Source organism: Corvus moneduloides, chromosome 4 (assembly GCF_009650955.1).
Source record: "Corvus moneduloides isolate bCorMon1 chromosome 4, bCorMon1.pri, whole genome shotgun sequence".
Classification (NCBI taxonomy): domain Eukaryota; kingdom Metazoa; phylum Chordata; class Aves; order Passeriformes; family Corvidae; genus Corvus; species Corvus moneduloides.
This window is the reverse complement of record NC_045479.1, coordinates 24837317-24851127: the sequence shown is the minus strand read 5'-3', so window position 1 is coordinate 24851127 and position 13811 is coordinate 24837317. Positions and strand designations below refer to the sequence as shown.

The window sequence follows — 13811 nt, the reverse complement described above, 5'->3', positions numbered from 1 at the left end:
AAGGGAGCAGGTTGCCTGCAGGTGGGAGTTGAGTGGCTCCCTGACCTGAAGGGAGGGGGATCGTTATCTGTCCTGCCTCCTTCCACTGCTGTCAGGCAAGCCTTGCCCCTAAGGTGGGCCACAGCCAGAAACATCTGAAAACTCTTAGCATGGGTCAGTGGTTGAATTCTAAAACTTCACATGTGCATCAGAAAACAAAAGAAAAATAAATCTGTGGCTTCTTCTGTAAGAACACAAAAGAGCTTGGGGTTCTTGTCTGGAGTGAGAGCTAGTCTTGTGAAATTTGGGCTGTTTGGTGAAATGTACTGGATTGGCTCCAATTTGTGATGCTGATTGAGAAAAGTTGTGGGATCAGGCTTGATTTTTCAAGGCAAGTACCTCTTGTTCTGATTTAATTCTCAGGCAGGTCTCTGAGTTGAAATCAGACAGCAGCTACACATCTCGTATCAGACAGCATATGTAGGTCAGTGATACAAAAAATCCTCGTATTAAAGAGTGTGTGTCCATCACTGATACAAAATCCCTGCTGTGTTGTTTAAGCAGTTTTGAAACACAGAATTACTGTGGTGAGTCACACACATACAATTTCCACGTTCCTTCACAATCCAGACCACTTCACCAAGGCAGAGTGGGAGAAGCTGCCACTGCATCCCTGTGAGCCAAAGCATGTCCAGACAGACCAGTTTCTGGTGTTCCTGGCTGGGATGGGCACGGATCCACTTCTTCCTTATGTGAAGGTTCCTGCACCTCATGGTGGTTTCATAATACACTTTCAGGGCCTCTCAGTATTCCCTTTGAGATTCCCTAGTGATAGAAGAGGAAAGAAATTCAGCCAAGTTTTGTTTGCACAGGAAGGTATTCAGGAGCAGTTATCAAAATTAATTTCCTGAGTGTGTAATTGCAGGAACAGGCGAGCCCACGTGTGCTGTTCAGGTTAAGTCGTGTTATTCTTTAATTCTTGTCAGCTCTCTCACAGGCAGATGTGTCCAGGAGGGGCTGAAAACCTCACAGCAGGGAGAGCCAGAGGCTCTTCTGCTGCCGATACATCTGCTTTTTTTAGGGCCTTTCTTTTCACAGCTCATACTTTCTTTACCCAAGTTTAAAAAGAAAGAAGACCAAACAGCCCCCAAAATGAAAAAAAAAAACCCCAAACCAAGCCAGCCTAAACCTTCCTGGAAACATTCAAACATGCAGAAAACTAAAAGAAGTGGAAGGCAACCAAAGCAGCCTTTCTGGAGACCAACGTCTAATGCCACCATCAAAAAATTAGCAGTGACACCCTCTCCTGCAGAGGCAGGGATGAGTGTCAGGCTGAGCCACAGCCTTGCATTTCATCCCAGCTGGGAACCTCCCAGAAGACAAGGGCTGGGTAGAAGTGGCACACTGTGCTGCCTTGAAGGTGAGCAGGCAGATAATCTGTGGTGAAACTTGCTGCCATTTCTGTCCCCTGCTTGTACCACAGCCTGTCTGCTGCTGCCATGACCTGCCAGGTCCTGCCTCTCACCCCAGAGGCCCTGCAGAGGTCACCATCATCATCATCATTTCCTTCCTGTGCACTGGTCCAGTAGCATCCCAGCCTTCCAGAGCAGCTTTGTGAACAGACCTCAAAAACACTGCACTGGAATCTTGAGTGAGTATCCTTCCCTTCCTTTCCCTTCCTGACCTTGCTCCTGGCAGACTTTCTGTCCACCTCATGCCTGTGTAGTTGTCATCAATTCCCAGTTCCTCTGTGCTCCACAGCCTCGTGCCCCTCGCCTATGGTGTTCCTCACTGGCTGGCTGCTCCCTCAGCTGAGCCCAGCGGCACCGGTTATTTTCAGGTTTGGAATGTGACACCCATGGACATGCACGTCCACCGGTGGCCCAGAAAAGTGCGGATGGGTTACAGGTGCAAATGGATGGGCTCCTTGTTCCGGGCTCTGGTGTTCAGGGAGAGGTGCCCCCCTCTTTTTCAGTTGTGCTTCATAACAAAAGCCCTCTTCACCCATCCTCACCGTCACTCACCGCCTCCAGCATTTCACACCCATATGGCTTTGCTTCCTCCTGCCTCCATCCCAACCCACCTTCCTACTAATTCTGCTTTGTGCTGAAATTTTGATCTCTTGGGCAATTGGCAGCTGCACCCCCTCAGTGTGCCAGCAGCCCTGCAGCCAGCGAGAGGGATGTGCTTAAAGAACAGTCCAGCTCTGTTTCAGCAGGTGTCAGACATCCTTAGAGCACAAAAGCTGTTGGTGAGGAAGGCACCGGGCCGAGAGTGGGTGACAGGAGAGAAGGAAACGAAGTCACGTTTTTGTAGAACGTATCACTTTCCATTGTGAGTACACACCTGAGTATGGGTGGGCGAGAGCCTACAGAGCCCTTCAGAGGAGGTGCTGCAGGGACCTGTGGCAGGGATTGATTCTCTCCTGCTCTTCTCATTCATCTCCCCTTTGTTTTCTACTCCCTCATTTTCTCTCCCTCAGCTAATTTTGTGCTGATTCAGCTGTTTTGCCAGGAACTCAGGCTGCAGTGCCAGCTGTGTCTGCCTCTGTGTTGGGACCTGTTCCTGCTTAGGGGTCCTGCAGGAAGTGAGTACCGCACTGTGATTTCTCTGTGAGTTCCCAAAATCTCTGGGATGCTCAAATCATAGAATCATGGATGGTTTAGGTTGGAAGGGACCTTTAAAAACCATGTAGTTCAACCTCCCTGCAATGAGCAGAGATGTCTTCAACTGCACCAGTTTGCTCAGTCCCATCCAGCCTGACCTTGAATGCTTCCAGGGATGGGGCTTCTACCACCTCTCTGGGCAACCTGTTCCAGTGTTTCACCACCCTCATTGTAAAAAACTTCTTCCTTATACCTAATCTAAGTTGGTTGTCCTTCAGTTATCCCTTGTTCAATTGCAACAGGCCCTGATAAAGAGTTTGTCCTCATCTTATTCAAGGCTCACTTCAAGTGCTGAAAGGCTGCAATAAGGTTTCCTCAGAACCTTCTTTTCTCCAGGACTGGGGTGGTCGAGGTGCTCCAGGGGCCAAGCTGCTGCTCCTTTGCCTCCTCTCTACTCCCTCAGCTCCTCTGGGAGCAGCTATGGGCCAGGGTGCTGGAGGGGACCTGCTGGCCAAAACCAGTTTATTTTTTCTGCTGTACTGGGGCAGCTGCCACAGGACCACAAAACCTCCTTGGAGCAGCTAGACAATAGCAGAGAGAGTTTGTTAGGGTGCTTTATTTTATTTATTGGTAATTTTAGCCATTACTTCAGTGATGAAGTTGAATATATTTGTTTAAATCATCTTTTTAACAATAAAATTGAAGGTTGTTTCACAGAGAATTTTCCTTTTGTTCTTTGCTCAAATACTCCTGCCCTTTGGCTGTTACTAGTTGCATCCACAGATTTCTAAACAACTTAATCTGTGGAAATTAGAGTTTATGGGGAGGGTCAAGATCTAGTACATCTGAGAGCAATATTCCTGTCCCTTTTAAACATCATTAATTTGTATTGAATACAGGAGTGTGTAAACAAAATGCCAGCTGTACAGCAGAGGATAAAAATTACAGGGCAGTGAAGCCAATTAAATCAATTGCTGCAGGCTTTGCCTTTCCCTTGTCTCGTGGGAAGGGCTGGGTGGGAAGGCTGGCAAACAGAGGTGTGGGCAGAAGGACACAATAATTGTCCTCTGTATTTTAAAGGCACATTGTCACCACTGCATCAGATACTGTCACCAGCCTTCAGAAAGGGGCTAAGTTGCTATTTCAGCTCTCAAGCCACTCTGCTTGACATATTTGCTTTCAATGCATCAGAGAGTTCTTCACATCCAATTTTGAGCAGTCAAATGGTCTGACTAGCTTCCAAAATAGTGACAAACTCATAATTTTATTAAGAAAATCTATTTAAAACTGAAGGGAAAGGTGGTTGTTCACCTGTCTGAAAAGACTGCTTTTCTAAAACGTAAGCAAGCACGTAAGCCTCCCCTCAGACAGTGTGTGAGGTCCCTGCAAGGGTGGTACTATTTAAGGTTACTTTTGCAACAGAACTTGCAGTTTTGGCTTCTTCAGAGGTTCTTTGGGATACAGAAATCAGCACTTTGTCCTGCAGAGCTGCCCTTCACTGCAACAGGGGAGTCACCATCTACCTATTCTCTGGGCTACAAAGATAGAACAGTATCATGGACTCATAGAATCATTTATGCTGGAAAACACCTTTAGATTATTGAGTCCAATTTTTAACCCAGCACTGCCAAGTCCACCACTAAACCATGTCCTCAAGTACCATACCTTCACATCTTTTAAGTACATCCAGGGATGGTGACTTCACTACTTCCCTGGACTGCCTGTCCAACTGCTAGACAACCATTTTGGTGAAGAAATTTTTATGAATATCCAGTCAAAACCTCCTCTGGCACAACTTGAAGCCACTGTTGCTTGTCCTGTCTCTTGTTACCTGGGAGAAGAGGCTGACTCTCACCTTGCTGCAACCTCCTGTCAGGTAGTTTAGAGAGTGATAAGGTTTCCCCTGAGCTTCCTTTTCTCCAGGCTAAACAAACCCAGGTCCTTCAACTGGTCCCCATAAGATTTGTGTTCCAGAGCCTTCACCATTGCCCTTCTATGGACATGCTCCAGCCCCTCAGTGCCTTTACTGTAGTGAGGAGTCCAAAACTGAACACAGGATTTGAGGTGCAGCCTCAACAGGGCTGAATATGGGGGGATGATCGCTGCACCGGTCCTGCTGGCCACACTATTTCTGGTACAAAATGTCACAGCCAATGTGTTTATGACATCTATTTTTGAGCAAAGCTGCCCACTGGGATTTTCAGCCCTCTGTCACCGGCAGAGGTGAACGAGGCAGTGCTTCCACCAGGCACGTAGCTGGCTCAGATGTGGTTCAGGGGGTCCATGTGGTTTCTCAGTGGCTTTTCTTCATTTGCGTCAGGTGACAGGAAACTCCCAGTGGGTGCAAGAGCACGCCAAGGGGTTTTGGGACACTCACCTCTTTCAGCTCATTTGCTTTCTTTTTTTTTTTACTCCCTCACTGTATCTCAGACTGAGCTGAACAGGACGTTGGTTTTGCATTGCGTGAAAGGAAGAGGTCACCCTTGAAAGGAAAAGGTTTCCCTTGAAATCTCTTGCTGTCCTCAAGGGCAAACCATGTGGGTGGGTTCGGAGTGCTGGTGGCTCACAGCATCCACCCCACAGCAAACTTGGGTCACTGATAGCTGAGGTTCTCCAAAGCCACCCACATTTGGGTATGGACAAATGGTTCCTCAAGCTTTCATCTCTTCCCATAAAGATTTGTCTGGTGCAGGCCAGCTGGCTTCTACACCAAGCCCAATTCCATTTATCATGCCATGTGGGACTGCCAACAGCAGCTGGTTGACATAACAATTGCATTTCCCAGCAGTGGAAATAGTGTTTCCTGTTGCCCATCTTTCCTTCCCGTAATCCCGAGTGGAGGCTTTTGCTCTTATTTTGTTTTATTTTCCTCTTGAGGAAGACATAAACACATTTCTTACTTTCCTGTTTGGAGCAAAGTGGCTGAGTCAGCACCAAAACCAGCTCTGGGCGCCTGCTCATGGTGAAGATGGGAAGTGTATGACTTGGGGTAGCTGCCGAGGGTCACCTAAATTCCTTCTGCTCCTAAACTCACCTTCCTATGAGCTTCAGACTGGGCTTTGAATAGTCGCTGCCCATCCCTGCTCTTAGGCTCCCTGACAATTTTCCCTTGACCTCTTAAGCCTGAAATGCTCTGTGTAGCTTCAGCCACTGCTGGCAGCTGGCCAGTCCTGTGAGCACCACTTCCAGCCAGCCCTCCAGAGTCCCTTTCTCCCTCTGAGCCCTTGTGCACCTCAATTTTTCCAGTAAAGTCTCCTTGTCTCCCCAACAGACAATGAGTTTTCCCCAGTCTTGGAGACCCTCCAGCCTCTTGCTGGCTCTAGGGAAGGTACTGCCTGCTGTGGCCAGAGCCTCAGCCAGTGAGGAAATTTGCTGGCTTCACAGGCAATCAAATTTCAGCCTGCTCCTTTCAGAGACACCTTAACCCGGTCAACTCTTCCCCATCCTGGCCATGTGGATCACAGGGCACACCAAGTGCTGGTGTGGGCAATGCCACGAGGGAGCGGCACCGTCTGCGGGACCCCTCCTCCCTGGCAGCCCTGCAGCTGTATGGGGGGACATGGATGGCTACAGGAGGCAGGGCATGGCAGCCAATCCATTGGCATCACATTTGTGTCCTCTCTGGGAAAACCTTCAGGCTGAGATGAACAACTTCAGCCCAAAGAGGAACACAGCAGGCAAGGGGCTGGAGGGAAGTTGTGGTTTTATAATACTAATTAACAGTGCTTCAGGAAAAAGTGCAAATGGGCTTTCAGGTCCCTGACCCCAGGGATGGCAGGCAGCACTGTTTGTCCTGCAGTCTGTGAGATATCCCCTAAACATCCCAGGAAATCTATTTGCCAGGTCCTGGGGAGCTGAGCTCAGCATCACCCCCCTTTTCTCAGTTGTTCATTCCCCACTTTGAGCTGTTGCAATCATTTGCATGGTCAAACTGCTGACAGGCATCCTGCCTCCCAGATCTCACCGGGTTTATTTTGCATGTGGCATCCCCTGCCTGAGTGCTTTGTGTCACCTGGCCAGCAGCCAGGCAGAGTCGGAGTAGGGGCAATGCAAGGATGGGAATAAATTGGACCCTCACCCTGGCTTAATCCTCATTGAGGCATTTAATGACGCAGTGCAGGGAGCAGATCTGATGAAAAAGCTTTCCTGTTTGTTTTTTTTTAAAGCTCTGCTTAATTTTATATTTTTCTAAATGCTACCTACTCAGATTGGTTCTCCGTGGGAGCAGACAGCAGTGTTGCTACAGGTGGCACAATGAGGGTGGCTTCTCTCATGGCAGAGCCCTCCTGCCAGGAAGGAGAGGCCAGGGGCCCATAATACTGGGTGGAAAATCAGTTTATGAAGGAAACATTTTCAAAATCACCAACCAAACTTCCTACATGCACGAAGAGACTGATGAACAGCAACATCATCAAGCCTTTGCAGCTTTGTTTTCCACTGCCCCCATCCAAGAGAAACAGAGTACCAAATGCAATCCCTCAAGTATTGCTAATATAGCAAAACGGCAAGGACAGGGGACACAGGACTGGGAGGAGGGGCAAAAATAGCCTGGAGGTGTTTTTCTGTCCACGAGGAAGCAAGCTTAGGCCTGAAGTAGTGCTTCTTCTCTTCCCAAACAAGGAGTAACAAGGACCAGCTCTTCCTCGGCTTTGCTTGATGCAATCATTCCTAGAGAGGTAAGAAATTGCTGGGTCTAAGGGGAGAGAACTTTACTAGGATCTCTTGAACAGGTTCCCACTCAAACAAGGCGTGTAGGAAAAGGCCAGCTGAGTCACCGCTGTGGGAGAGGCTGCAGCCAGCAGATAAAAGGTCTGCATCACCAGGTGCTGTCAGACTGAGTGTTAAATTAAGTGTAAGAGAGACACGTTGTGCCTAAGGCTTAATTAACTGTTCCCTTTCACCATGAAAGCTTGCACTCATGCCTTTACTATGTCTTCTGCTTTTTAACTGAGTTCTGACTATCACCAGCTATTTAGAAACAATATCTGCCTGGGGTTTAGCCACGTCCACATGTAAGCAGCTCTTTCAGGGCTGTGGTTGAAGCGAGTGGTGAACTTCAAAAGGACAACCTCATTTCACCAAGTGAGTAAGCAGAGCTTGGGCCACAGGAGGCTCTAAAGGGTGGGGTAGCTCTCAGCTATGGCAGCACTGGGAAGCCCAGAAGCCAAGAGGAAGCTGAACTGCAAATAGAATTGGGGTCTGTGGCTGTGATATGCTGGAGAGGTTTAATTAGGGTGTAGCACTGTGGATAACACTCACTTCTGGGAGTTTTTGTATTTGCAAAGTGAATTTACCAGAGAAATCCTGTGCAATGACTGTTTCCATATTTATCTTGAAAACTTGACCTTTCATTGCTGCTTTCTGCCCCACTGGTCCTCTTTGGTGGCACACAGAGGTCCAGGTGATCTCGATGAATTAATTTCCCCTCCCTCAGATTTTCCCTGACTGTTGCTGCAGCTGGTGGCTCACACAACTGTTTCTGCTTTATCACCAGAAGCTTTCAAGGAAGCCAGCTTGCTGAGACCTGGATTTCTGACAGAGAAGAAAAAATCTGAAGGTAGGAACCGCTTTTTAAAGAAGTCTTTGAGTAGTGAAATAAGTAGGGTCAGAAAGGCACCCACCTTCTTTTTTTTCCATGTGAAGATTATCTCTGAACAGGAGCAGATACAATCAGTGGATCCAAGTGGGGCAAAAACACAGACAGGTTTCTCCATGCTCACACATCCATGCCCAGGGAGGGCTGGTCATGCTCATGGTTGCCATCTGAACCCAGGGGCTGCATTTTCCTGAAGGGCTTTTTGTGGCAACACCCATTTAAAGAGATCTAGCTGTCTTTTCCTCCTAACACCTTGGGGTTTTAGCCTGGATCAGTCCTCTGTTGGGGTTCAAAACTCGGGTCTATAACCCATCATGCTCGTGCTGCAGAGGAGGTGGTGGTTGTGCTGAGGTGCAGCTGAAGGAAGGAATGGCTGGAGACGTAAGGGGGAAGCAATGGCTCCATGAGCACAAGCATTACTAGTGAGGAACCTGAATCACGAGATGGTGGCCTCAGACTTCTGTCCAGAGTTAAATTGCACAGGCTGTAGAAATAAAGCCACGGTGCTGGGTCTTTTCCCCCAATGACCCCTAGTGCCATGCCCTTCCTCAACAGGGGGGCTCTGAGGCCAGGGACAACCCCCTGTTTACATCAGTGGGTTATGGAGCTCTGCTCACAGCAATCCAAAACACAAATAAGCAGGGCCTGAGATGGTCTGACCTCATTAACACCTGTGTTTTCCCTCTTGATAGCACTAATAAAACAGCTCTTGAGCTGGCAAATATAAGAACACTCCCATTATTTTGGGCAGTGCAGGGTTTTCTTAGGATATGGATGTCTGAATAGCAAGAAAAGGCACACAGTCACATTTGTTCCTGCTGATTCTGGACTAGGCTATGTCCATCTACTTCCATGGTCATATTTTCAGTGACAAGCACGATTACCACCATTGATTCATTGGTGTATCACTAGCAGCAATAAAAGAGGTGGGTGCTCAGAGAGGATGCCAGGTGCTCTTTCTCCACACAAGTCATCCTGCTGGATATCCCTTGTCTTTTCACATTGCTTCATCTGCCATAAAACAAAAACAACAGCTAAATTTTGCAGCTTTCTGAAGGTACATGGATATGGCTCCTCCAGTGCCTCACCTAGCTATAAAACTGCTGACCCAGCAAGAGGAGCAAGGCCACATCTGATTATGAGCGGCACAGGGAGGAAAATGCTAATGGCTGAGTTTGCCTAACCCTTCCTCTTAGCAAGTCTGATTTCAAGTTGCTGATAGCATTGACAAGTGGTGTGGGCAGAAATTATCTATGTTGGGTGTCTGTGTGTGACCTGTACTGTCTCAGGAAAACTTCAGCTAAAACAAGACAGTCATTTCCCCGTATCTGAGGGAAACAAGCTTTATTAGCGTAAAAAGAAAACCACATCCTCTTTCATTAAGATTTTCTAACACAGCTGTGCCCTGACTTCAGACATAAAGTTAGTCTTTCTATTACCTTCTGCTCCATGCCTGTTGTGATTACAAGCCATTAAATAAAAAGAGTGATGCTGTCTTGGTTCCTACATTTCCCTCAGCACAGGCAGGCTATGTCCCCAAAGCACGTGCCATCCTTGAATGGAATAGAACATTCCTGGGAATTGTTCCTCCCAGCTGTAGGATACTAGTATGTCACTGGCATTATTTTACCTGTTTTAGATATTATTGTAATTATTACATGCTGTTATATTAGTAATGATAATAATGTTAGGGAGACATTGTCCCTGATATGTTCAGGGGTTCCAGTATTTCTGTTCAAGTGTGGGATTTGGGTGTATGTTAGCAGAGCAGGTTAAAAAAAAGGGTTAAAACAAAAATCAGGACCTATAGGAAAGGAATCAGTGATAGATACCTGGCACAAGAGGTTAACAAACAGGATCTGAAAAGAGAGAAGGATGCAGCTTGGGAGGAACAGCATGGCAGGATTAGGTGGCAAAACAAGAGAGGAGATTTAACCTGCCTCTGTGTGCTTTACCATCTGAGGGGTCAGTGCAGTTCATTCCCCCACCCTACAGCAGTGAGGCAGTCCAGACCCTGTCCAGCACCGCAGCTGTGCCGTCAGCCCGGGGCTGCCGTGCCGAGCAGAGACAGAGCAGAGCGCTGCCGGCACGTCTCCCTCGCCGCCCGGGGCTGGACGGGCTGCGGGCCCTGGCCCGGGGCCAGCCGGAGCCTCTCCCGCAAACAGCACCCGGGCGCCACTGCGAGCTCTGATTCCTGCTCTCTCGGGGGCCACGGCAAAAATCCGGCCCGCAGGCCTTGTCTGAAGAAAGACTGCAGACCTTTGTACGTGCTGGTAGTTCCTGGGCCTCGTATGTCCATCTCGTAAAACAGACCAAGGATTTTCCCAGATAAAAAAAGACACATCTCTTGGCAGAGAGTCACATCTGCAAGTACCCGAGAATGAAAACATCCGGAGAGTGCTGCCTTTGAAACAAAATGCCCAAAAGCTCAAAAACATGGAGGGGAATGGAGAGTGCCATCATGGCAGCACATTCCTGTCTCCTGCCTCCTTCCTACCAGCAATCATTAACCATCCCGGGCCAGAAGCCAGCAGAGAGACGACTCCTGAGCTGGATGCCTTCATCCCAGGAACGAGGGCAGCAGGAAGGAGAAGAGCGGTGCCTCTGCACGGCCTGGCCCTGCCAGGGCCAGGCACAGTGGCATGGTGCAGGCACTTGCTGCCCGGCACTGTGCCCATGTCCTTTTAAACTTGTCACCCACTTTCCAGCGGGAACCCAATGCCGCCTTCTTCACCAAAGCATAAACACAGAACAAGGGAACAACGAGTGCTCATTCACTGCACGTTTGTTTGTTTCAAGACCCAAAGTTTATATAGTTTAAAGCTTCCACATGCCACTTTCACTGGTGCCCCTGCAGCCTGGTAACTGGGATGTGACGGAGAGAAATGGATGTGGAGCACTTTAGCGTGACCTAACAGGAGAGCTATTTGATCTGGGGTTTGGCATGCACTGAAAATGCCAGTGGTTAATGGACTGTGAACATGGTGCAGCAGCTCTTTGCCTCCCTGCTGGCGCAGGAGTCAGTGCTTCGTAAAGCTGAAGAGGATGCTCTCGTTTGCAGCATCTGTCCCACCGATCTAGTGACCAGCCTTGCTTTCCTACTCATCTATCAATGCACAGCCAGCAATACACAGATATTTCTAGCCTTCATTTTAAAAAAAACCTTCATTGAAAAATAGAAAAGTCTGTCTGGGAAGATCAACTTTGATCTCTGGTTTTGACCATTTGCCTGACTTTAAATTTCCACGTCTTCAAACGTCTTCAAATTTGGTTTAGCTCCTGCTACAGTTTTCTAACACAGTGCCTAAATGTCTATTTTTGTCTGAAGTTTTAACATTTCCTCTACTTAGACTGAACATGTTTTATTGCATCCTCTAAACCCCAGGGACACTCCAGTGAAGAGAGAGCACTGTCAATGTGAAAAGCAGTGGTATTTTCCCAGTTTCAGACCACTCATCTGTGCCAGACTCTTACCCAGATCAGACACCATTTTTTTCTCTGCACTTAAAGCTCACCAGGGACAGGAGGACACACACAAAAAAAGAAATTAAAAAAAGCATCAATTCTGTAATAAGAAGACAAATCACTCTTGTCAAATGTATTTGTCTCCATAACGGGAAGAAGTACTTTTTATAGGCTTTTTATTTTAGACACGGAAAATCATGATGTATCTGTCCTCTATGTGCAGTGCCCAACAGAAGATTGTACCATTCACTGTATGCGTCATTTACTCTACGTGCCAGGTTTCTGCTGTTTTAATTTACTGCTGAGGGATTTCATCCTCTTCCTTTTGGGGATTGTTCAAATCAAACAGCGATTATTGTTGGCTCCTTCCATTTTAGGCTGCCACCATCACCATAACTTTTTGAGTGGCTTCGATACAAAAACCCACAACAAGAGTGAAGCTCGCAAAGAACTCAATGTAGTATCTGGTACTTTTCCTCTTCCAAAATAACTACTTGGAAGAAAGGGTTTGTTTGGTTTCTTAGGCTTTGTACAGTTACTTATTTTAGGTCGCTTTATTTAGTTTATATTTTTGTTCCTTGTACTGAGCCAAAACTTTCCTTTTCTCAAATTCACTTGGGTCCTCATGGCTATCACACTAGGACCACTGTAACCACTCCTCCTTCTTTGACACTTAGATCCTCCAAAGCTTTGTGAGTTATTATCATCATTCTCTTGTATACATATTCTTGTCATTTGACCAAATTATACATGGGATTTGTTTAAACATTTTAAAGCATGGAATCACCAGGGAAAATCAAACATCTCTTTTGAAAGTCCTTTCTGGACTTCAGGCACCTGTTTAGGTCCCTTTATGCCCCCTTTAGATCAGCCACTTCTACTTTTTGGCTTGCTATCTGCCTCTTGGCAAATGGGAGGTCAATCCCTGCCAGTCTTGGGCTGCTGACCTGACAGAGAGACCCAGTGACAGCTCTCATGACCCACTGAGTACAGAGAGGGATGAACCAGCTCAGTGCACAGCCCAGGATGAAGTGCACATTTCAGGTGCAAGAGCAGATGAGGATCAGAGGGTGTGTGTGCCCATGGCAGCAAGTGACACCGTGCCCAGAGGAGACCAGACTTAGAGCAATTGTGTGGCTCACTTCACCCTCAGATGGGCACTTTGCTGGGGCAGAAGAGATTTAATCTTTCAGAATATCTGCATGCAGGTAGTACCATGTAAAGGTCACTACAGGACACAGCCAGAGCAGGGAGATTGTATGTCACAAGCTCTGGCACCATCAGGATAAGCCTGCCATGGAGCCAGACCAGGGTAATGTGCCCATGGAAGGCAAATGATCAAGTCAGCAAGAAGGGACTTGCAACATCTTTGGGAGAAAATTGGTAAACAGTGGCTAAACATCAGCCTATGTATGCAGCAGTGAGAACAGGGGTGCTGGAGAACTGCTGACATCCATAGCAGGGGGAGCAAACCTAGGGTCCCTCAACATGCCAGACCCCACTGCCCACACACTGACAGATTTCAAAGATTAAGATGTCTGGAACATGCTGGCAGCAGAGAAGGTTGGATTTCTTCACTACAGCAGAAACAGCAATAGAGATGCAGACAATATCCAGGAAATAGATGATGCTCAAGATATAAAGTTGAACAATATTAACCTAGGAGATTCTCTGAAGAGTAGGTTGCTGTGAAAAAAAGAAGCATAGTCACAAAATACAGATTTAATACCTTTTTTTCTTATGTTTGGGAGAGAATCGAGTGGTTGAAAAAATGTGTCAGTCACTTGACCTCTATTTTCATCTGCCACATCGTGTTTTTCTGCCAAAGAAAGTGGCCTGAAAACAGTCTTTGAAAGTCCAGCTCATACCTTTACTAATACACCCCAGCAGTAAAAAACATACTGAAAAAATTACCCCTGCAGGCTACTATCCTATCTGTGACAGAAACCAGGAGAAGATTATTTCCAGAAAAGTTCAAGAGGAGAATTCAAGAGAAGATAATTTGCCTACAGAAGTAATTTCTAATCGTGGGCTTTCTGAGGTTGCTCTATGGCCTGAAGCTAGGTGGATTTTATCCCTCAAACATGAAAGAGAGAATAAAAGTAACAACCTCTGATTATCCTCATTTTCCCCCTCTCTAATCCTACTTAAGCTGACTCTTGCTC

At 47.2% G+C, this 13811-nt stretch overlaps 1 protein-coding gene across 1 annotated transcript in view; it reads left to right on the top strand.

Moving 5' to 3' along the window:
* Positions 1-13191: 13191 nt before the first annotated feature.
* MRTFA (myocardin related transcription factor A) overlaps positions 13192-13811 on the top strand; it is a 104618-nt gene continuing 103998 nt past the window's right edge. The window contains exon 1 of the mRNA XM_032105849.1: positions 13192-13324. Within this exon, the coding sequence (XP_031961740.1) occupies positions 13192-13324 (133 nt within the window). The remainder of the gene's footprint in view (positions 13325-13811) is intronic.